General features: G+C 37.5%; 1 protein-coding gene across 1 annotated transcript; it reads left to right on the top strand.

Annotated features, from left to right (window-relative positions):
• The first annotated feature begins 764 nt into the window (after positions 1-764).
• On the top strand, positions 765-22,428 carry SRP68 (signal recognition particle 68). Its single transcript, XM_007435711.4, has 16 exons — positions 765-965; positions 2,363-2,429; positions 3,324-3,437; positions 4,864-5,059; positions 7,283-7,365; positions 7,610-7,719; positions 8,383-8,465; positions 10,192-10,332; positions 12,522-12,620; positions 12,844-12,908; positions 13,097-13,256; positions 13,986-14,080; positions 15,084-15,213; positions 15,883-15,958; positions 18,710-18,762; positions 20,558-22,428. Exons 1-16 carry the CDS (start codon positions 791-793, stop codon positions 20,783-20,785), a joined length of 1,875 nt encoding a protein of 624 aa, XP_007435773.1. The 5' UTR covers positions 765-790; the 3' UTR covers positions 20,786-22,428.
• The last annotated feature ends 2,677 nt before the right edge of the window (positions 22,429-25,105 follow it).

The raw sequence follows: 25,105 nt of genomic DNA, 5'->3' as shown, positions 1-25,105 counted from the left end.
AAAAATATTGAAGGAGCCAACATTTGCGGCTAAATCAAATTGGTGTTATTTATTGAATCACTGAGACCAAGCATAACTGCCTTCTTTTTGTTTTATTATGATGTATTATTTCAATTTCGAGGCTGCGGACTCCACAGCAACGCTGGTCAGCTTACAATTAAATTTTTTTTAAAAAATCTTCAAAGGCTTATGTTCTTTTACAGGGTTCAACAGGCAGAAACCTAAGAGCAGTGTTTTCTAACAGGGAGAAAATGAATGGAAAATTTGTAGCTCTGGTTTCTTGAATTCCCATTCCCATCTCCACCAGCCTTATCCTGGTCTGCATGGCCAGTGGTTTAACAGCACCTGAAGCAGCATGGGTGGCCTAACCCTGATATAAAAGCGGGAGTTCTGCTAGGCACATAAAAGGCATTTGCCTCGTTAAAAAATGCAGGTAAGATGTTCTGGCGCTCCTTCCACTGCCCGGGACTTTTACAGACACTCCTTATAGCTCCTGAGCGACCCCAGACCACAATCCTAGCAAGCATTCTTCGTATGTTGCCTTTACAAACTCCAACTTCTAATCCCTTGTATTTAAAAACGGAGGCCCGGGAAGCAATTCATTCAGCCAAAATAAAGCGAGTGAAGCAGCCCTTAAGACGCCTGTTCCACGAGCTGCTTTCTGACCAGCCTGCACGTGTCCTCCACCGTCCCGTCAGCCTCAGTGGTGACGACTCGTGAGCGTGGCTCTTTCAGGGGCTCCTATTTCCTTTCCCGTGATGCTTCATGTCCCAAGCGGAAGAGGCGCAAGATGGCGGCTGAGCGGCAGGTGGCCGGGAGCGGTAGCGGAGGCAGCGTTGGTGGTCGTGGCGGTGGCAGTGGTTGTGCTGGTAGCGGCGGTGCTGGTTCCATGGCTGTCCTGGAAGATAACAAGGAGAATGAAAAACCGAAGTCCGGTCACCTCGGAGATAGCCTGGGCCTGGAGAGTATCCTACCGGCGCGTTGGAGGGGAGAGCGCTAGTGGGGACGTGTCACTTAAGCCAAAGGGCGAGTCCTCCCCAGGCTTCGGTTTCTGCAGTGAGGAATTTCCGATCTTCGCTTATATTTTCTAACTGCTTCGTCTTCCCGAATTTCGGATAGTGACGAACGATTTATTGGCTGACTTCCAAGTGGAGGGAGAGGCCCCCACTGAAATGAACATAGAGAAAGTATAGTCCGGGCATATTGGAGGTTAGAGACTTCCTTTAGTTATGGTTTAAACCAGGCAATATGAAGCTGTATTTCTTTTTTCTTTGCAAGGCATTGCATGAAATAAAAATTCATTAACCAAGTTTGGGATCTTATAGGTAATAGGTATGTGGCCTGCCTTTGATTTGTAAAACAAAGCAGTTGGGTTTTTAAACTAAATTCGATTGTTTGATTTTTTTGTCTTTCTTTTTGTGGAATTACCCCAAGGGAGATGTAGGCATGTCTGTACAGTATATAGAGGGAGGTGAAATATGAAGTCTTTGCATGCGGTTTCTCAGAAAATAATTGAGTAAGCAACAATCCTGTTTATAGACCTTTCATGGGAAATAAAGTGAAATTTATATAACAGATTACAAGTTTCAAAAACTTATTCACATTTTAGAGTGTGGTACAGTTAAATGTATTCTATCCAATTGTAAAGTAAAATGCTACACAAAAATAATGTGACCCTGAAATGTTAATTTGGTAAACTTTGGAAATATCTTAATGGGAACTATACCTTAATATAATCAGTGTACATGACAGTGATATATAATGCTAATCTGTAATAATTCTAGAAATTTCTGAGTTTCCCCAGAATATATAGCTTGTTTTTGGATAGCAATTTTGAAGCTAAAACTAGAAATGCATTTATATTGGCTTACCACTGAATCAAGTTAATGACAGCATGTACAGTATAATTTTATTAATAATTTCCAAGTCCAGAAGTAAATCACTAGTTTAAATTTATATCAGCTGCTAAATAACATATTTTATTTGGTTGGTAAAATTGTAGCTGTTTTTGTTCCAAAGCCAAACAGGCAACAAAAGCTTGTAGATTGAGAATATGAATACTAGATGCAGGAAAAACTTCTGCCATCCAGCCTGTTTTCCATTACAATCACTTCAGAAACAGTTGCTAACTTGTAATATTTGAACTTTAAAAAGATACTAAAATATATATTATATATGATTTGACTGTCTAAGGTATATGAATACTAAATGCAGGAAAAACTTCTGCCATCCAGCCTGTTTTCCATTATAATCACTTCAGAAACAGTTGCTAACATCATATTTGAACTTTAAAAAGATACTAAAATGTATATTATATATGATTTGACTGTCTAAGGTATATTTTTCTTAACAAGACTTTTAGTTCTTCAGATTGTTAAAGAATCACAGCAGCAACATGGCCTACGTCATGGTGATTTTCAGAGATACAGGTTAGTATGCAAGGAATGATCATAGAAGTTATCAGTTGAACAATAAATAGTTTTGTTTTTATTAACATAAATGATTGCTTATTATTTCAGTAGTCATAAATGATCTTGGTTTTAGAGAAAAAAATAAAAGTAGAATGAATTAGATAGTAATATTAACTATTTTGTCTTTAATATCGCTAGGAGTCGGGCAGCATATAAATTTAATAAATAATATATGTGGTATATTTTTATGTTAAGTATAATTTGGTTGCTTAGTTTTAGGAAAGTGTTAACCCTGTATGTATATGCTATACATATTTTCTAGTACACCATCATTGGATGGAAGGAAATAATTTGGAACGCTGTATTCAAGTAGGCGGAGAACTGTTGTGTAATCCAAGCTTCATCTCATAAATGACTTCCCTTCATAAACCACCTCACTGACTATATAAATTGCACAGATAGCATTGCTCCCTGTGCAGACTGAAGAATCTGGCACATGTGCACTGGAGGAACCTAATGTTCTTCATAAGCCTATATAACTTTGAAAATAAGTTTTCTGCAGATAATATTTCACTGATACTCAACTGTGAATCCGTTCAAAAGTAGAATTCTAGCTTAAAGATTGAGATTTCCAGTTTGTCAGTTTCTTGCTGTCTTTTACTTCAAGAATCGATACATGAATTGACTGATTTTGGTTTGGAGCCTATCTTCCTCCATGGTCATAACTTTTACTAAATGACTTCCTTTAAGTCTTCTGTTATTATTTATATTGTCCTATCTTATTTTACAGATTGCAGATGTGTTTTCCCTGAGACAATTTTTTTTTTGGTGGGAGAATAGGGAAGGTAGAATAGAAAGCAAGTATTACTCTAAATAAGAACTAATCATTTATTTTATGTTCACCCCTTGAAGAGGTTATTGCTCCCGTCGACTAAGGAGGCTCAGAAAAACTCTTAACTTCAAGATGGGAAATAGGCACAAGTTCACAGGAAAGAAAGTCACAGAAGAGCTGTTATCTGACAACAGGTACTGGGAGATTACATAACTGCAAGATATAATGGGCTGTATCTAGCGCCCTCTTTTTAACTCAACAGGGTGGGTCATGCTGGTTTATCAAATTTCCTTTGCAGATGCTTGTACCCTCTCCTTTTCCATGAACAGAAAGATCTCTTGCATATCATTGCATTCATATCCAACTGCTCAGTTTGTATAGTCTTTCATTGCCAAGGGAAAATGTAGAATTATAGCAAGCTTCAATTTCCCAGCATAAATTTGAAATACGAAGATGAAGGAGGCCTAGCCTCTGCTTCTCCTAGAAACTCTGAGCTCACTTTGTGTTATGCTTGGAGGTCAGGCAGGCTAACATATTTCTACCTTCCATTTCTGAATTGGAGATAGGAATCAGATCTCTTTACCATTCCTCTGTTCTTGGACAAAAAGGGGGACAGCATCCTGAACAAAAGAGAGATGAACCACATTTCAAAATGGTGTTAAAAAATATGAAATGTTAATAAAATATATTCCCCAGTGTCTGTGAACGCTTTTTCAGATACAAAAAAATACAGTTTTTACAGAGAAAACTGCTTTTGTGTTCCTGAAGCAAATCTTTGAAGTGCTGTAGGCATTATTTTCTTTTAAACCTCTTAGTATGTTTTGAAGATGTTTTGATTCCATGTAATGAGCATTCCAGTCTCTGTGCTGGTATTGCTAGAATGAAGTATTGAGACTGTAAATTCAGCATAGGTCATACAGTCCAGCCTCTAGTACACCATTCAAGATGCCTATATTGCCTTCACAATAAGTGCTACACTGTTGTCATGCAGTTGTCATTTGGATACAGTGTTAGAAATACTGTATTTCTAAAATGTTATTGATGTACATATAAATACAGTGTCAAAATCTATCAGGGTAATTATTATTATTAATTTGACTTGTACCCGCCCATCTCCCCACAACGGGGGACTCTGGGCAGCTTACAACAAACTAAAATTAGAAATACAATTAAAAGTTATAAAAACCAGACATTACAAAAATAAAAAAGCTAAAAAATCCAAGAGGCCAATAGGGGCCACACCAGGCCGCTAAGGGGCCAGCCAACCCCATTTCTGATATCCTCCCTCCCCGCCCCAGGCCAGATGGCAGAGCCAGGTCTTCAAATCCCTCCTAATAGATAAGTAAAGGCAAAATTGGTCTTCACAGGATTGTAAGGATAAAAGAAGGCTTGTGGTGGGAATCTCCTTCATCAGGAATTCTGAAGAGAGGATGATATATAAATATAATCAGTTGATAGGAAGGTACTTTGAATGGTTCTGACAGGAATTGGCTTTAGACAAGATGCTTGATTTGGGCAGAAGCATAGGAACAGATATATCTGTTTTCTAGTTTTGTTGAAATTCTCAAGGAAAATGAGGATAAATGTTTTGAATAATTTTTAATTGACACTATGCCATAGATATTTACTCCTGATTCTTATGGATGCTGAAAGAGCCTGGAGTTATGCTATGCAGCTTAAGCAAGAAGCCAACACAGAACCACGCAAACGTTTTCATTTGTTATCTCGCTTGCGCAAAGCAGTAAAACGTGCTGAGGAACTGGAGCACCTCTGTGAAAGCAGCCGGGTGGATGCCAAGACAAAGCTGGAAGCTCAGGTTACTACTAGCTTTTAAAACTTTTCTAAAAAGCCAGAGAAAATATACAGAAATTCATTTCTTAATGGACAATTGAATTTAATTTCTAGATGATAAAAGCTCCTGTGAAGAATACAGAAAAATAGAAAAGAAAAAGTTATGAACTATTATAGCTAATGATAGGCAGTCTGTTTGGACACAACTCATAAACTATTTTCAGAAGGGCCAACCTTCTGCTGTGTTATTTTATATGCAAAAAAGAGGAAGGAAGAAAAAAATACCCTTATAAAATCTTAAATTTCCATATACTAATCAGTTGGGTTGTACAAGACCCTATGCCTGAAACAGGTTAGCCCATTCTGCAGTCAGAATAATCAGTTTCAGGGTCAGGACATTTTGATGGAACTACTACTGCTTCCTCCCATAAATTGTACCACATCAAATAAAAGAAATTAGATGTGTATGTTCATATGAAAGAAGACTTGTGCGTATGGGTTTCTTCAGGAGAAGTAGATGTGCATATGTGTTATCATGTAAGAGGTTGATATGCAAAAACTTGGGTGATTCTTTGATGTTCTGGAATTCCCTATATTAATCTGTGAGTATGTAACACATATCTAGCACATTTTAAGTTGGATCCAGGATTTTCTTCTGCAGGTGGGAATATCTTCATGCCTTTTCCCATTGCAACTTCCAGTGTGGATCTCCAAATAGTTGAAGAACGGGCTCAGTGAGAACAGAAACTCAGTAAAAAGTACATACTAGAGATGTGACATTTTGCTTGTGAAATGGGCTGTTTCAAACATTTTGGAAATGTTTCAAATTCAAGCACAAAAAGTTTCATGCTCAAAACAGATCTTTGAATTCAAAATGCTTCCCAAATACTTGAAACAGCTCATTTCATGCCTTGAAACAATAGTTTTGCACTCATAATGATTCAGAGCAAATAATTTCACACACTCCTCCTAGATATCTCCTTCATTTTGCCAGTGAAACCTGTCCACTAGTTCAAAAGCTGACTTGGAGTAATTTACCTCATTGGACCTTATACTGGAAAGTCAGAAAATTGAGTTTCTCTGCTTTTTTAACAGCTTGAAGAGGTTTAATTTATCACTATCATTCTGTTTCTGGTTGTGGTAGTAATTTAATAGTGATAAACGAGGATATACACCAAACCAAGCTTTTGGACCTAGTTTGCAGTAAAGTGCACTTATACCATATTTTTTTCTTCACCCAATGTTTTAATAGCAGATTCCAGTTATGAGTGCCAGCATTAAAATCAAACAAGGACAGTGTAAAACAAGATGGAGGTGATAGCAAATGTGAGAACACAGGGATGCCCAGATTATATTTTAAAAACTTTTTAAAAAAATATTTGTTTCTGTCTGTAGAGTACAGAATAAAAACCAGGAGAGAATAAAATAATGTTGTGCTGATACCAACTTGGAAGAGTTTGAGAGCACAGTTCTCAGAATTCCTAAATAAAGTCCAGTACATCTGGTGGTACCAGCTTGGTAATAGTTGCTCTTTGCAGTTGTCCAACAAGTTCATGCTGCGTAACCTTAACATTAATGAGCTGCGCATCCCCCAGCATATGGAAATATTAGCCATATCGGCACTGCTGGAACTTGTAGTTCAGCAACAGACGGATGGCCATGCATCGTGCTCTCATAGATAGTGATGAGGAAATCAAAACCAGCAAATTTTTCAGCTCTGACTTTATTCTATTGACAAGATAACTTTTATATTTCTATTTTTATAAGTATTATATAATTATAAATAATATAATTTATATCTATATCTATCTATCAATATATCTATCTATATAGATAGATATTGTGCAACTTTGTCCATTTATCTGAATGGGTATTCCGTTTTTATAGTGAAGTAATATGACTATTTGCCCAGCAGTGGTTGGTACTTCTCTAGCAGAGTGACTAAAAAGAATATATACCACCACCACCATTTCCTATGGAAAAGAAAACTCATGCAGTCTCTGTACATTTTGACTTTAGACAGCTTTCTGAAAAAAATATTGTCTAGGTGGTTATAAAAAAATAATTTAGACTCCATACCACACCTATTTTATTTTCATGAAAATAAGTAGTATACTTATTTGTATTTGATATTGGAATATCTCAAGGTATTTCCTGATAGCTATGGAAGAAACCCAGATTCAGTAGGCTACCAGTTATAAGACCATACAGTCGCACTGCCTATCATCCGCCTCCATCTTTCTTGTAGGCATATACAGCTTACCTCACAGGTATGCTCCGATTTGAGCATCAGGAATGGAAGGCAGCAATGGAGGCTTTCAACAAGTGCAAGTGAGTTTCAAGTTATTTTTATGTCAGTAGACTATTAAATATTACTTTTTTCTCATCCAGATCGTTCTGGATGTAGAATTTTTTTCTCTTGAAAATTTTTAAATCCATGTAATACATCTTGCTCCTGTGCAGCCTAATGATGAAGCTTAAAAGCTCCGTATTGTTACAGTAACCCTTCAGATAGAAAGAAACAGTTTTAATACTATAAAGTACTGAATATTTAGCTTTTACCTTCCTATTGCAGAACCATTTATGAAAAGCTGGCTAGTGCATTTACAGAGGAGCAGGCAATATTATATAACCAGCGAGTGGAAGAAATTTCTCCAAATATTCGTTATTGTGCTTATAATATTGGTAAGTAAATCAAGAAGAAAAATATACTGAAAGAGTTTAGTGATAATTATTTTCATACAATTTCCTGTGAAATAATGCATGAGGTAGATTGAATGCAGAATATTCTTCAGTGTGATATTTGTATTGATTTAAATAAGTTCGTCATACTTTTTGAGAAGAGTGTACAAATGTGCAAGGTGACAGTTTTCATTAATGGGATTCTTAACATTTTCTCTCATCATTTATTCTATTCTAAATAAAAAATAGCAAAATCTTTTCCTTCTTGGAAAAGGAAAAACAACTTTTTATGGAAGACTGCTAAGAAACCTTTCCTCACATTTTGGTCTTTTGCTGCAGATTACGGTCATATGTAAATATTTCTAATGTATATTCTAGCCCAAAGCACTAATACTTGTTTAGTTGTATTAAATACATCATTTGGATATACTTGGCACTTCTCTGTCCAGCGTTTTTGGTGTGAAGTGCAGATAGCAGCCAATTATATACTAATACTCTTAGCTTCTTGCATGCTCCCGCCTATTTAAGTAGGTTAAAATACATGCCTTGTAATGCTACCATCCACTGTGCTATGAGCTTTCTTGAAGCTTTGCAGTGTGTTTTCATTAAGTGATAAATTGTTGTGCTGGATGACAGGCTGATTGTATTCTGTCACTTGTTTCTTAGGTGACCAGTCTGCTATTAGTGAGCTAATGCAAATGAGGCTGAGAACTGGAGGCACCGAAGGGCTTCTTGCTGAAAAACTAGAGGTAATTAATCTCACACTTTTCCCTTTGAAAGAATGGCTACTGCTGCCTGTTTTAATTTCTACGCCACTTTTCTTTTAAAATATCTAAAATACAGTGTAAAAACCCAAAGTTCAAAATTATCTTACAAAATAATATTTTGAAATTATTTTAAAAATACAAATCTGTGCTGCGATAGCTAAATTGTAACTATAGTAGGGAAAAGAAAGCTTTAAGTCTCCACTGTCACATCAGCTCTGATTCCTCCAGTCAGTAGTCAGAGATTACTAGAATTGCAGTTTGAAAAAACCTAGAGGACCACAGATTCTGCACTTCTACTGTTAAGAACAACAGGAGGTGGGAAATGAATACAGTTAATGTTTTCATCCTCTTCTGTAAATCAAATACCATCTATTTAAATAGTTATTTATCTCCTTTGTGGATAGGTCCAAAAAATAACATTTCCTTTGTTTCCCCTAATCTAATTAATTCATTTGTTTTAATCTTAAGAAATTATCTGGTTTTTTTTGTTTAAAAACTCATATAAAAAGTGCAGCCTACACATATGAAATACATATATAAATGCAACATAATTTCAGCAAAACAAAAACACTGAAATGTTACAGTGAAACCTTTTAATTGATTAGTTGGTTAATACTTTTTGTGCTCTGGGTGATGACATTATTGCACAATGGTACGATTTGTGCAATGTTGCCATTTTGCAATTGTATCAGTTGCAGCAGAAATTTAGTCCATTGCATGCAGACTCTGTTGCATTTGTGTCCAGTGAGGTTTCACTGTATTTAAAAAGACAGGAAGCATTTGGGCTGCACTTAAAAAGGTCGTGTGCTGTAGAGTTTAGTGTGACCTTCACGTGAGATGGAATTTGAGCCAGTATTTTGTCTGCTCATTGCAACTGCTAACAGAATAGTCTGTCATTTTAAAGCTTGTACTTTTGAGGATAATGCGTTTCTCATCTTCTACTTCAGTTTCTTCCCAACAACTCTTTGATAGTGCCCTTTGTGAGGCTTACAGACCACAGCGCTTGGTAGTAATAGTCTCTTCTAGGAGCTTCTCCTGGAAAATGCTTTGTAGGTTTGAGTGTAGATTGGAGCTGCAGAAAGACCTTATACTCCAATAAGTATTGTGGGACCAAGCTTAAAATTTTACACTTTAATTCTACAGCAGAGCTTAGATTAAAGTAGATACTACCATAAGTTGTGTAAGTGGGATAGGTGTATGTTCTGCAGACTTGAAAGATACTTGCTTTCTTTAAGCATGTAGCTTCAACAATATTAGGGAAAGTTTATATGCTTGCAAACATGCCTTTCTGTATCCTGAGAACACCCAAAGTAAACTTCTCTGCCTTTCCTGCACTTCAGTGGGCCACCTAGCAAATTAGTTATGTGCATGTTTGCCAAGAAGTACCCTGTTGGGAAACTTTGAAAGATATGACAGTGTCCCCAGACCTTAAGCTTCACAACAACCTTGATTGATCTTTCCATATGAGACAAAGGTTTCTTTTTAATTTTGTATGTGTAAAATCACTTTAAGTACATGTTTTCTGGTTATTCCCTGTCTTCATGGTAGAGCTGGCTATAAAATAATCAGAATTTGTGATTGCAATAACTTTGAAAGTTAAACTCTCATACTATATGTATATTATTTATTGTACGCCGTAAGGAAAATCTGTTATGGAAAATAAATGTTTCTCATCAGAGCACCCAGCCAACATTTCTGTATTTTCTAGTCACTGATCACACAGACCCGAGCAAAACAGGCAGCCACTATGAGTGAGGTGGAATGGAGGGGAAGAACGGTGCCTGTGAAGATAGACAAAGTGAGGATTTTTCTGCTGGGGTTGGCTGATACTGAAGCAGCTATCACTCAAGTAAGTAGACTCTCCTGAAACCGGTGATATGAACTGTAAGCAAGGTCCTGTAGTTTTGTGTGTGGCTCGGTAGCTGCACTGTTACATTCTTATTTTTATACCAAGGGGGAAATTTAAATATAGTTTAAGTGCATGTGTGTATTTAAATTCATTTGTCACTGAATATGGGCAAGAAATCATACCAGTTTAGTTCGTTTAATGTAGACTAGTTCAAAATTAATTCAAATTAGAAAATACAGTTTCCAAATAGGGAGTAGTGAAAATGAACAACTGAACAGAATAAAATGAAAAATATCATTTTAATCAGCTTGTTTGTGTAAAAAGATTCTGAGAAGCTGTTTATTGATTTATTGCGGTGAATACTCCAGACAACAAAGCAATATTTAGCTGCATTTAGTGAAAGAGTCAGATTGGTTAGATAGGTGAAGATAAAATGAATCTGAGCAACCAGGACCTTTGTCTAAAAATGGGAATTACAGCTCATGGCATGAAACAAGATAATCAAAACACAGCCATCTTTTGCTGTTTGCCCCCAATTTGCCATCAAATACTGTAATGGGGAAGGGTCTGGCCATGTCTTGCTCACTCCTGGTTTACATGGATGGTAATAATGGTGAACATTGCCCTGGGACATATGAAAGAAGAATGCTTTCAGTATCTTTCCAAGCCGAAAATTGAAACTCATAAATTCCATATTTAAAAGAGTAACAGCTTTTGATCCAGGTAGCTTAAGTTACTTGTTAAAACTCTTAATCTTGTTCAGGAACATCGTACTCTCAGTTTAGATTATTGAGTAATATGCTGTTATTTAACTCTTCTGTTATTGTAACTTTTTCAAAGTCTTACTTTTGTAGTGCAGTCTGCTTGTTTGTGTCTTGGAAGTGAACCAAAGCAGCATATACAACACAATCTTGAATATTTGCTAACTTCTTCCTTCCCTTAAAGGTACCTTGGAAGATGAACAGATATATTACAAAAGGAGGATATATTCATTTTTATATAAGTAAAATAATAAATCTCTGTCTCATTGCCTTTTGGTTCAGTGTTACTATTCTGGCATTTCCCCTTTGCATGGTCTCACAGGTGGAGCAGTTAAACTAGTCTGGCCTGTCTCTGTGATTATTCAAATTTAGAAAACTTAAGTTCCTCTGAGTACCTTGAAAATTAGGGACTTATTTTTGAAGTTTATTAATCCAATTAATGTTGGAAGAATGAACAGTTATACATTGAAAGGATGTTCATTAAAGCAGTTTAAAAAAATAAAATAAAATCTATCCTAAAATAGTGATTCTTATATTCCAATGTGTTTTCTGAAGATGCATTCAAGTTTGTCAAAATTCTAAGTAATTGAATTGTAGAATATAGCCAAACACATACTCTATAAACAATGGATCTTAAGTACTTTAATCTGACAAAGCATTACATATTACAAAACGCTAATGAATACCTAAGGCTATTCTGACTTTGGAAACATTCCTTCCCAATCCTAAATTAGCAAGTAAAAAAACTGAGGAAAAACCATCCACAGAGATCAATCAGTTTCCAGTTCCTAACCTGTCAGAGAAAATAGTGCTGTTGGGTTTGAAGGTTTTTTTTTTTTTTTTTTTTTTTTGTGGGAGGTAGGATAGAACCATAGGTTATCAACAGCAAAAAGATTCCTGATAGTCTGATGGTGATAAATCGCAGTTTAAGCATCAAAATAGAACCTACACTTCAGAAAGTTCTAAAATAAAATGGAATTGAACCAAAGTAGCGGATGTTTGTAATGTAGCTTATTGGGAAAGAATATGAGATGGAGCTCTTTAACCAATGATTTTGTGTATTCTTGCCAACGTTCCCCCTGCCATATTTTATGCCATGATTGTACTAAATAGAAGATCTTGGTTTTGTTTATTGGTTCACACTGAATTAAATTTAGGAAATGTTAACAGAATTATGAAAGCATTTTTTCTGATAATCTGAAGATATCAGTTGTGCCTTTTCTGCTGTATTGTAGAAATATTAAACTGTAGACTTAATCTCCACAGTTTATCAATGAGTAGTATAAATCTCACTAATGTTGCATGTGATACAACATGTTTGTAAAACTCATTGGTTGCAATTGCTAATGTAAGTTTTAGTCTCTTGATTTCAGGAGAAAAGTAGCAGTGATTGAAAGATTTTATATGTTTCTGTGCTACTTTATTTAGGCAGAAGAAGAAGAAACTAAAGAACGTTTGTTTGAGTCTTTACTGAGTGAGTGTCGGGATGCAATACAAGCTGTTCGTGAAGAACTGAAACCAGATCAGGTGGGCATAAAGTGTAGGGTTTATGCATTTGAGTCTCTTTTGGGTAGAAAGACAGGATATAAATAAAATCATCGATGAGTCTGCTTGAAGAACTATTTCATGGTAGATCCTATAGGATTCTTTGTGAAGCTGTAATAAACTGCAGCTATTCTACAGTTTTGTTTGCATGCAAACGTTCTTTTCCAAAATAAATAAATTACACCTAATGTTCGGTTTCCTACAGAAGCAGCGGGATCACTCTTTGGAAATAGACTCTGGAAAAGTCACTAATATTCAGTATCTACACAGGTAAGAGCTTTTCCAGAAACCAGAAATGCAAGACTGTCAGATTGAAAGCATTCAGGGCAAACAGTAGGACAGCTTGGGAGTCATCTCACTCTCTTTCCTGCCTAACTCATCTATTAGCAGCTCTGTATGCATTCAAGTGATTTTGAAATGACTTTTAATAGAGCATTTTCTTCAACTCTGTTTTCTAGCTACCTGACTTACATCAAGCTGTCTACAGCAATCAAGCGCAATGAGAGCATGGCAAAGGCATTACAGAAGGCGCTCCTTCGTCAGCAGCGGCCAGAGGAAGACGGCAAGCGTGTTCCTCGACCTCAGGATTTGATACGCCTTTATGACATCATTTTACAGGTAATCACATAAGGAGTGATTTAGCAGTGGAGGGAGAAGCTGACGGTTCCAGTTTGCTTTTATCTTTTCTAAGGGGATTGCAAAACAGATGGGAAAAAGACGTGCTATTAAATTGGAGGTGCAGATCCTGGTGTGTTGTTTGGCAGCATCAAATCATGTTCCTCCATTGAATACTCTGTAGAAGTGTTGAAAATAAGGAGGTTTTCTGAACGTTTGCTTCATGGAAAAGTACCATATTGTTTGTTCATTGCTTTTTGCAGACCCCAGAAGATACTCTTTCAGGCAGTCTGTCCCAGCAAGGCATGATACCAAATATCTCTAATTTGTACTATTGTTGACATGCAGATTTTGCACAAGAATAATTATTATTTTCATGGGCACTAAATATAACAAACATATACTTCACTTTCCTAGGATCACTCAAATGCAGTTGCTTCCTGAATAATTTTGATAATTACAGGTAATTTTTTTGGACAGCTAGTAAAGGGTGCTACTTTGTAAGGAAATTACAGTATCTAAAAATAGTGCTCTGATAGTTTCTGTACTACTGTAATCAGTTTGTTATACAGATAATACTCTCTAAAGTGGATGGAATTCTTTATACTGTCAAATTTATTTATTTGGATAAAATATATGTTTGTTTATACAAACTCTTAGACGAGAATCTAACTTACATTCAAGGGCTTCTCTTTTTTTTTTTTCGGTCTTCCCATTTTGATCACACTGAAGAATCTGGCAGAATTGCCACAACTTCCTGGCCTAGAAGAAGATAAAAGCTACCTAAAGGAGATAGGAATAAAAACCTTGGTGTATAAGGCTTACAGGTAATTCCCAACAAACAACCAAGTTACTTGTTTAGTCACAATAAAGCAGTCACAGTCATACAGTGGCTTAGATCTGAACAATACAGGAATGAGCAGCAGGAGAAAAGGTATTTGTGGTATTCCAGGAATATTTGTGATAGTACTAGAAAGCAGCTCCTTCTCATTGTCCTGGAGGTGTCATTACAATATATGCAGCATAAATAAGGAAAATAGAGATTCCAGATCATAAAAAGGACCTGCACAGAAACACAGTACTATGCAAAAGTTTTAGGCAGGTGTGAAAAAAAGCTGTAAAGTAAGAATGCTTTCAAAAATATATATTGTAATTGTTTATGTTTATCAATTTACAAAATGCAAAGTGAGCGAACAGAAGAAAAACCCAAATCAAATCAATATTTGGTGTGACCACCCTTTGCCTTCAAAACAGCACCAATTCTTCTAGGTACACTTGCACACAGTTTTGAAGGAACTCGGCAGGTAGGTTGTTCCAAACATCTTGGAGAACTAACCACAGATCTCCTGTGGATGTAGACTGCCTCAAATCCTTCTGTCTCTTCATGTCATCCCTTTACAGCATTTTTTCATACCTGCCTAAAACTTTTGCACAGTACTGTACATACAAATAGAGATACTCTGAATGTGGAGTCACTTTTCTTATGCTGATTTCTTCTAAGCCACAGTTATATGAATTGAAGAGTCCTTTGATTATAACAGATCCAAGACTGAGAACTGAGGAGATAGCAGGAGAGGACATGAAACCAAACAGTGATTTCAGAATTGTAGGAAACATTCCAGTTATTTCTGTAGATGCAGCCATTTCATTGTCTCTCCCTCTCTCCTGATGTCATTCCTCCAGGCAGTTCAGACAGGAGGATGTAAAGTGGGAAAGACTGGATGTGGATAATTTCAAGACGATTGTGCTCTTAGTATATTGAGGATAGTTAAGCAGTTAATTGAGCCATAGTTTACCAATATACTTGGTATGGTCTTCCCTTCCTATTAGGTGCTTTTTCATTGCACAGTCCTATGTCCTGGTGAAAAAATGGAGTGAAGCTCTTGTTTTGTATGATCGAGTGCTGAAATATGCCAGTGAAGTTCAGGCTCAAGCTGGGACTAACAAAAACAACTTAAAGGTAGGAAACCAATTATGAAGTATGCATTACAGAGTTTTAAGGTGATGTAGGTGAGGGTATACATATTGAAACTGATCATACTCTGCTAGCTGTAATGCATGTTTCTGATTCATTTGGTGAAACATAAATAATGACCAATTTGCCCATTTTTTAAGACTATACTTTGGGCAACTCAGGGCGGCATATGTACCTAATACTCCTGCTTCCTATTTTCCCCACAGCGAAAGAGAGAGAGAAAGAGAGAAATTTAAGTTGTTACATTAGCAAACCTAGAGATTCTTTTTTGGAAATTTATTAGGTAAACTTTATTTTCAAACATGCAATTTGGCTTTTTATCTCCAGACGATAAATGCTCATCTTTTTGTCTGTTTAATACTATGTTTATGGTACTGCACTAAAGACTTTATAATACAATGTACTACTACAGTTGACTTCCAGATACTTTCTGAAGTTGTAGGAAACGTCCCAAATGTGTGTATCAGTATGTTTGCCAAACAGGGCAAGAGTGTATTTGGATCTGTTTAGTTTTGTTTTATTTTTTCTATTCTGTGAGTATGATAAAAGTTATTCTAGGTGACTTTCTAGTTCTTGAAAAAAAATTGAACATGGAGGAAATATGAAACCTTACTAAGAATATGTCTTTTATGGAATTGATCTGATATTATATAGGAGCTACCTGATGTTCAGGATCTGATTACTCAAGTAAATGCAGAAAAATACTCCTTGCAAGCAGCTGCCATATTAGGTGAGTGTGGCTTTCCAAACTTACAGTGTGAAAGTTAGACTGTACTGTCAGTGGCAGAGCCCTTTGATGGTCTAGGGCTGTCTCTCACACACACATGCGCGCATGCATAGTATTCATGGGGAAGTGCCTTCAAGGTTCAAGAGGCAGGGTTTGCCTACACTTCAGAGTGGAAAGCAGCAATGGCTACGAAGGGCTTTCCTTTTTTCACATGTGGTTGCATAGTTACAGTGGAGCAAAAAAGTATTTAGTCAGCCACCAATTGTGCAAGTTCTCCCACTTAAAAAGATGAGAGAGGCCTGTAATTTTCATCATAGGTATACCTCAACTATGAGAGACAAAATGGGGGGAAAAATCCAGAAAATCACATTGTCTGATTTTTAAAGAATTTATTTGCAAATCATGGTGGAAAATAAGTATTTGGTCAATATCAAAAGTTCATCTCAATACTTTGTTATATATCCTTTGTTGGCAATGACAGAGGTCAAACGTTTTCTGTAAGTCTTCACAAGGTTTTCACACACTGTTGCTGGTATTTTGGCCCATTCCTCCATGCAGATCTCCTCTAGAGCAGTGATGTTTTGGGGCTGTCGCTGGGCAACAGGGACTTTCAACTCCCTCCAAAGGTTTTCCATGGGGTTGAGATCTGGAGACTGGCTAGGCCACTCCAGGACCTTGAAATGCTTCTTACGAAGCCACTCCTTTGTTGTCCGGGCGGTGTGTTTGGGATCATTGTCATGCTGAAAGACCCAGCCATGTTTCATCTTCAATGCCCTTGCTGATGGAAGGAGGGGTTCACTCAAAATCTCACAATACATGGCCCCATTCATTCTTTCCTTTACACGGATCAGTCGTCCTGGTCCCTTGGCAGAAAAACAGCCCCAAAGCATGATGTTTCCACCCCCATGCTTCACAGTAGGTATGGTGTTCTTTGGATGCAACTCAGCATTCTCTCTCCTCCAAACACGACGAGTTGAGTTTAGGCCAAAATGTTCTACTTTGGTTTCATCTGACCATATGACATTCTCCCAATCCTCTTCTGGATCATCCAAATGCTCTCTAGCAAACTTCAGATGGGCCCAGACATGTACTGGCTTAAGCAGGGGGACACGTCTGGCACTGCAGGATTTGAGTCCCTGGCAGCATAGTGTGTTACTGATGGTAGCCTTTGTTACTTTGGTCCCAGCTCTCTGCAGGTCATTCACTAGGTCCCCCCGTGTGGTTCTGGGATTTTTGCTCACCATTCTTGTGATCATTTTGACCCCACAGGGTGAGATCTTGCGTGGAACCCCGGATCGAGGGAGATTATCAGTGGTCTTGTATGTCTTCCATTTTCTAATTATTGCTCCCACAGTTGATTTCCTCACACCAAGCTGCTTGCCTATTGCAGATTCAGTCTTCCCAGCCTGCTGCAGGTCTACAATTTTGTTTCTGGTGTCCTTCAACAGCTTTTTGGTCTTGGCCATAGTGGAGTTTGGAGTGTGACTGTTTGAGGTTGTGGACAGGTGTCTTTTATACTGATAACAAGGTCAAACAGGTGCCATTACTACAGGTAACGAGAGGAGGACAGAGAAGCCTCTTAAAGAAGTAGTTACAGGTCTGTGAGAGCCAGACATCTTGCTTGTTTGTAGATGACCAAATACTTATTTTCCACCATGATTTGCAAATAAGTTCTTTAAAAATCAGACAATATGATTTTCTGGATTTTTTTTCTCATTTTGTCTCTCATAGTTGAGGTATACCTATGATGAAAATTACAGGCCTCTCTCATCTTTTTAAGTGGGAGAACTTGCACAATTGGTGGCTGACTAAATACTTTTTTGCCCCACTGTATATTTTATTTTTTCAGTGGTTTGACTGGCCCATTCTGGAAAGAAAAAGTAATCATTTTCTACTGCCCCACAGCTTATGGGGAAGAAAATGTAGGTTCAGTGAAAATTAAACAGTTGTAAATTAGACTTTAAAACATCCTTGCCTCATTCTTCTTTTTTTATATTCCCTTCTCTGCCAAGTTATATTGATTCTGTGTGTAGACCATTGGGGGAATAAAGCTTTCTCCCTTTGACCCTTTCAGCCAATATTGGCTAATACTCTGTTCATCTCTTGCCCTCACTGCTGCACGTTCTGTTTACTCCTGTTGTCTTTTCATACCTAAGATGACTCCTTTATATCCAGAATTCTGCCACCAAGAACATTACTTCTGATATTCTTTAGGGCCATAGAGTACCTTAGAGATTGAAGGCGAACTCCTTTCAAAGTATGGTGACCTTCTGTTCACTCCTCTGATGCATTGCTCCCTGTGAGTTTCACCGCTGTCATCCATTCAGAAATTCTGCTTGCTCAAATAACTCTCCTTTTTCCTTTGGTGCCAGTTGCTTTTTCTCTGAAGCCTACCTTTTATCTACATTCATTAGCACAAGCCTATAGACCTCATTTAATCTAAATACGTATGACATGCTCATCCCTGCATCAGATTTAGATTGGACCATTCATCCCTTGGCTCTTTTCTATATTATTATACTATGGATATTAAGGAGTGGTTATAAAGCTAGATTTGGTAAAAATTCGGTATCATTGCATCATTTGTATTTTAAGGAGAAAGACTGAATGTAAGCATTATCATAAATTACATTCATTCACAGACAATTTCATTCATTCACAGACATATTTTAAAAATACAGCCTTATATTCTTCTTGTTCTGGTTTGATTCCTAGTAAATGCATTTTCCTCAAGTATTTCTCTGACTCTTTCAGATGCCGGTGACAGTCATGAGGCAGAATCCCCATCCCAGGTCAAAGATGGCAAGGTAAGCTGCTTTCTGTATGTGGTGATGCAGAAAAAGCACAGTTTCAGAAGGATCCTAAACTTTTTTTCTTATATTGTAATGTATCAATATACAATTTTAATTACACAAATTAGAAATATGATGACAAAAATTTTTAATTGTCCCTGTTTGATGAAACAATGGAAAAGAAGCTCAGGAACAATCAGTAACATGGAAGCATATTCAGAGAAAGGTGACAGAATTCCTTAATTATGCTGTTTATTTTGGTTTTGCAGAGCTAACATTACAATGATGAAGAATTTAAAAATACTCAGAAATTTAGAAAATTCCCTAAACATAGATACATCCATGCTGCATGATAGGAATCATGAGAGTATTCTATCTATGCATTTTAAACAGATAATTTCAGAGAGAAAAAATTACAAGAAGCTTGGCAAAAATCTCCTAAGAGATTTTTGATAGTTGAAGATTTAGATACATGATATGATAAATATATTGCATGCAGTGGCTCTTCTATTTTTCCTTTATGCTAATTGAAAGGGAGGGAGTCTTGATCTAGACTACCATAAGGTACAAGGGAGGCTGAAATTTTCCATCTCCCAGCTCTTTCTTCATGCACAACCTGGCAATTTCAGAGTCTAAAGGAAAAAGCTCTTTTTAGGGTTAGGGGTTCTTTGAAACAAGTGGCTAGTGAGGGAGGGTTAAGCCTTTCCTCCTCCATATACAGGTAGTCCTCAACTTACGACAGCAATTGGGACCAGAATTTCCATCACTAAGCAGTGCATTTGTAAAGTGCGACTGCATTGCTTAGCAACAGCAATCCCTGCAGTCCTGGTTGCTGTTGTTAACTGAATCCCACAGTTGGGTGGGGGAGGGAGGGAGGGGTGTGCAGGTGTGTGGGGTGTCGGGGAGGGTGCATGAGGGTGGGGAGGGTGTGAAGGGGTGCACAAGTGCGGGTCAGGGAGAGTGTGCGGGGTGTGTGCAAGAGGCACCACATGAGTCTGGGCTGGGAAAGGACACACAGATGGGGAAGATTTACCCTAGCAACTTTAACCTTCCCTCCCAGCTTCTCTGTTGACTTTATGGGGAAGCTGGCAGGGAAGGTTGCAAATGGTGATCATGGGGTGCTTGGCAACTGCTTGTAAGCACAAACAGGTTTCCAAGCATCCAGATTGCAGTTACATGACCATGGGGGTGCTAGGATGTCCGGAACTCTGAGAACCAGTCATAACCAACATTCGTTCAGCACCGTCCTAACTTGGAATGGTTGCTGACCAAATGGTTGTAGGTCAAGGAGGTACCTATATGGTGATCTTGATCAGAATTGGGCTTCTTACTTAAAACAGAAGAGCAGTTTTGTGTTAAATATTTAATGTATCCTGTTGCTTAGTCCTAATATTAACCAAGTATTTGCAACTCCATTAGAAAGGCTTTACACTTATATTTAGTTTCCTCTTTCGCATTTGGTAGCCTGATATTTCCACAACAGATTTGGATAATTTTCTGAGGCTTCTTCAGCAGCTGTTCGTAGATGTCCACAATTGATGTACCTACTTGAATGCATGATCCAGGAAGTTAAACATTAAGTTTCCATCACTAGACTAGGCCTGGGTTTCCCAGCAGTGGCAAGTTCCAGATTCTGAACCTCAACTCTCAGAATTCTCAACCGCAGCCATGCTGGCTGTGGAATTTGAGGAGTTGAAGTTCATTTATTAGGGAATGTGCAGGTTGAGAAATCTTAAGCTAGAGTGTTAGGTAGCAAGCTTTGTCCAAATAACCTAATTCTTGTTCCTGTTTACTTTCGTTTTATATCAAGCCACTTTCTGAACGATTTGAGACTTTCTGCCTGGATCCTTCTCTTGTCAGCAAACAAGCAAGTCTGGTGCACTTCCCTCCAGAATTCCAGCCAATACCATGCAAGCCTTTATTTTTCGATCTGGCTCTCAACCATGTCACTTTCCCACCCCTGGAAGATAAAGTAGAGCAGAAAGCAAAGAGTGGTCTCACAGGATATATCAAAGGCATCTTTGGATTCCGGAGTTAACCAGGGCTCTTTTTAAGGAGAATGTTTCCTTTATATTGGGGGAACTACAACAGGTTCAGTCCTTATCTGCTTGAGTCTAAAGTCCACATGGGAGGTTTTCAATATTTTTCCAGTATTCTGTCTGTCCATCCATCTGATTTATTAGGAACATTTCAATCCGAGAACATAAAAAATGTGCTCTGTCTCAAGCCTCATCTCAAACTGAAGAAAACACCTGGAGTCTGAATCCATTTGTGCCCAGTGCCTCAGGCAGGAATAAATACCCATTTTGTAAGGGTCATTTTTTTTTTGGTGGCTGATACCACAAATTTAATTTTTAAAAAGATAACTCAGTCCTCTGAACAAGACACAGCAGAGGGAAGCCAAAGGCACAGATTTTTATAGGATTGAACTGCCTGAACCAGAATCTGAAAACTCAGTTAAATTGATCCTTGTACTGCCTGCCAAGTTTAACTTTCACTTCCAGCTATGGATTGAAGATCAGAGTTGATAGATTATGTTTAAAGTCCATATAATACATTATACTACAGGCTTAAATAATCTTTATATAAGTTAATCTTTCCTTTAAAAGGCACACTACTCATTGTTCTCTTAGAGGATCTCCCTGAGAACCTAAAGAGCCTCAGCTTCAGAAAGTTATTCTCCATTTCTACTTAAAAGCCTTTCAGTTTTTATTTTTCCCCACTTAGCTTAGCTGAAATTGGCAAATTGGAAAGGGTGCTTATTCTGTATTTTTCATCCTTTCTAAAAATTACACTTGGTGGTTTTAAATAGTCCACTTAGTAAAGAATCAATAAATGGAGCCACTGGAATCTTAAGCAGTAAAAATTTTAGTCAGATATTAATGGGCACCTTTTTGTGAGCATTTACAAGTGCTGTAGGAATTCCAGTATCTTAATGTCAATATGATATTTTCCCAAAATGAAACAAAGAAAAATGTCTGTCTAGATGCATCTCTTAAATATGTGTTCTGTTTCCATGAGCTATATTATTAATCTTAAATGTAATCTAGTTAGTCTGAAATATTACTTGGATCAGCTAATCTTTAGCTATCTTTTAGTGTTCATACAGCACTACATTTTTGGTCATACTTCATTCCGGTTTTGCTCTGCTGCTGCTTGGCTTTGTTAAAAACAGTATTAAAATTGGATTATTTGGTTAGGAATGTTCCACAAAAAGAGTTTCTCGAGGATTGTGCTAATACACTGTAGAGAATTACAATTTCCAAACTAAATTGGGTGTAATTATACCAAAATTATTGGAACTGTTTATCTTGTATGGAAAGCTATCACCATTCTCATTAGGATTAAATTGTGCCACTTCTGTTTTAAAATATGTATGTGAAATGGACCCTCTGGTCTGTTGGGAGAGTAGAATTTTATAGAAAAACTTATTGTGGAGAAAAAAGGAAGTGAAAAATATTTTTTACTGTATCAAGTGATTAAATTTGAGATAGAGATGGGGTGTGGCAAACTGATGATTTGTCAGTTCTCTTAAAAACTTAAATGGAAATAACAGATTTGACTCAAGTAACTATGGCCCAATGTCATTTTTGGCAATATGTCTATTAGTTTTTTGTGGATTGTATTTTGCTTCAAACTTTCTGTCCCGTTTTTGAATTAAATCCAAGACTTGTATTCTTAGAGGTGCAATCCAACTTGTTTTTGTTTACCTCCTACCTCCAAACCTTTGGGTAACTGGTACATTCCACTCCACTGCTGTTGTCTCTGCTATCTTAAATGGTTAAAAAATATTTGTTAAGATATGGCACAAAGTATATTAGAAAGACAGAAACAAAATATTTAAACAATAAAGACTTATTCCTGCCTACTGCCCAATTTTAAAAAATTCGGCTGCGTGCTATGCTTCCATTTTGAAGTTTCCTTACTGGATAGTTTGAAGAACACCTTTGCAAATAGTGGATTTCTCCAACAGAAGTAAACAGATTACTTGATTGTTGCAATAAAAATGTTTATTGTTGCCACATACAGAGATGTTGACACCACCCCCACCCACGTGCACCCATTATGAGTTGGCACATAGTAGTACGTTCTTTCATGTACTTGAAATATATTTGACTCTGGTGTTCTTGAAATATCAGAATTTTTCCTCTGTCCCATATATCTCTGTTGAATGTCTTTTGTTGAGTTGTCCTGAACTGATGTGCTTGGCCACAAGTCCTCACTATTAAACCATCTAAGCTCTGTATGTGGTTATGAGGCAATGATGATCTTTAGTCTTGTTCAAAGTTGGGGTGGGGGAGTCTCCCAACAACAGTTAACTCCCAGAATGGGCAGTGACCATATTTATTCATACACTCCATAGTTTGAAAGAAGCAAGGGATACTGTAAAGTGCTCAAAACACCCACACGATAATAAATGCTAAAGTTTCTCTGGAGGAACTATAACTGCCTAATTACAAAAGATTCTGTAGAATTTATTATTGATTCTTCCATTTGAAGCTGCAGCCTTAAGTCCTTTCAGAGAATAGTTGATTGTAGAATTATATACATTTTTCAGAATTAAGTTACAGAATTTGGTCAACAAGCAAATTCCAGGGAATTATATAAATCTACTTGCATATCCAGGGTGACAAATTGGAGTTCAGTTTTTGATATAAAATGCTTGTCAGTGACTGAACAATAATTAAAATAATTTCCGTGGTAAGAAAGTATATAAATCCTTATTTGCTAAAATAATCTCTATTAGCAGGTCTCAAATGTTAAACAGGATGGGGGAGAAGATCAAGCCCTGGGGCACACCATAATGGAGCAACCCTGGGCCAGACCTCTTCCCGCCATAACCTGGTCCGCCCACTCACAGAAGAGTGGAACCACCACAAATCAATGCCTCCAATTCCCCACCTTGTAGCAGCCTGAAGAATCCTGTGTTTGGCTGTATCTACAAGTCACCTATGAGGGTGACCAGTGTGACCTCAGTCCTGCTAAGGGTCCATATAATCTACTTCTCTAATTGGTGCCCCATCTTTACAACCTTCCCCATAAGGAGAGAATGAATATGGGGTGATAGTTGTCTGGCGGCATTGACTATAGAGATCTGCCTCCCTGTTTCTTCCTGTCTGCTTTAATCCAGAGAAGCAGAGGTCAAGTCTGCAAGTGGCAGAGCTAGAGAACAGAGAATTCTGCCCACTTCCTTGGGCTCAAAACCCTCCCAGATGACATTGAAAGGCACTACTGTTGTTGGATCCTGTTTATTCAGCTTTCAATTCAGAGCAAACAAGCTATTTCATCTGAAATTATTAGCCCGATGATCACAACTTCTCTCCTCAAAAAGGAGTGAGTTATCTTAAATAGTGCAGCTGGCTGACATTCTGCAGATGCAATAAAGGTGGAGAAGTAGGATCATTTTGCCACTCTTTCCACAACAGAGTAGCCTTGAATCTGAACTCTTGGCTATGTTCAATCACATCCTCCTCTTGCTTCCACCAGACATGTCTTTGCTCATTTCACCTCCCGGAGCAATTCAAAAAACCAAAGAGATTTCAGCAGATGCAGAAAGGCTACTGAGTGGCAATCCTGTCTAATGCTTTGCGTGTCTCCATATTCCAGAGGCTGGCTAGGTGCACAACAGAACTACTCTCCATTTCACTAGGAAAAACCCCAAGTGCCATTCTGAAAACTTCCCGGTCTATTAAGCACTGGGACAGGCCACACATTGTGGAGGCTGGTAGCTCTGGTTAACTCAATGGTCACAAGGCAATGATCTGTCCATGTCAAGGGACTGACAGAAATTTCTCCCAACACCAGGTCATGTTTCACCTGGTCTAAGATAAAGGGCAGATCTAATGTATGGCTGCTAATATGGTTTAGGCCAGTGTTTCTCAACTTTCTGTACAACATATACATACAGACATATATGCACACTTGTAGGGAGGCAAAATGTCTAGAACTGGGTTCATTTGCAAATGGCAATACCAGGTTGACAAGGTAAGGAAGACAGGCATTGTATAGGAGATAGGATGATGATGATGACGATGACAATAGATAGATGCAAATGCATACACAGACACATCCTTTTAATATTGTGGCTTGGAATGTAAGAGAAGTAAATGGTAAAGAGCATGAATTAACTAATGAAATTAAAGGACAAAAGTTATACTGGGTGTTTGTAAAACTAAAAAAGCAAGGGTGTCTGGTCTTTTGGAATGCAGTTGATAAATACAAGGAAATGAAAGTTAAGTTTTAATTACAAACAAAAGAGCTAAAGTGTATGTCAAAACATATAAATTGGTTTCACTGAAATTGTGATGGGTAAGTATAAAAGTAGGAATCTATAGGCTGATGAGAGTTGCCTGTTACA

Source organism: Python bivittatus, unplaced genomic scaffold (genome assembly GCF_059951505.1).
Source record: "Python bivittatus isolate LINGU-HERP-01145 unplaced genomic scaffold, Pbiv_v1 ctg000080_np1212, whole genome shotgun sequence".
NCBI classification, from domain to species: Eukaryota; Metazoa; Chordata; class Lepidosauria; order Squamata; family Pythonidae; genus Python; species Python bivittatus.
Note: the sequence above shows the minus strand (reverse complement) of the source record. Positions and strands in the feature narration are given on the sequence as shown.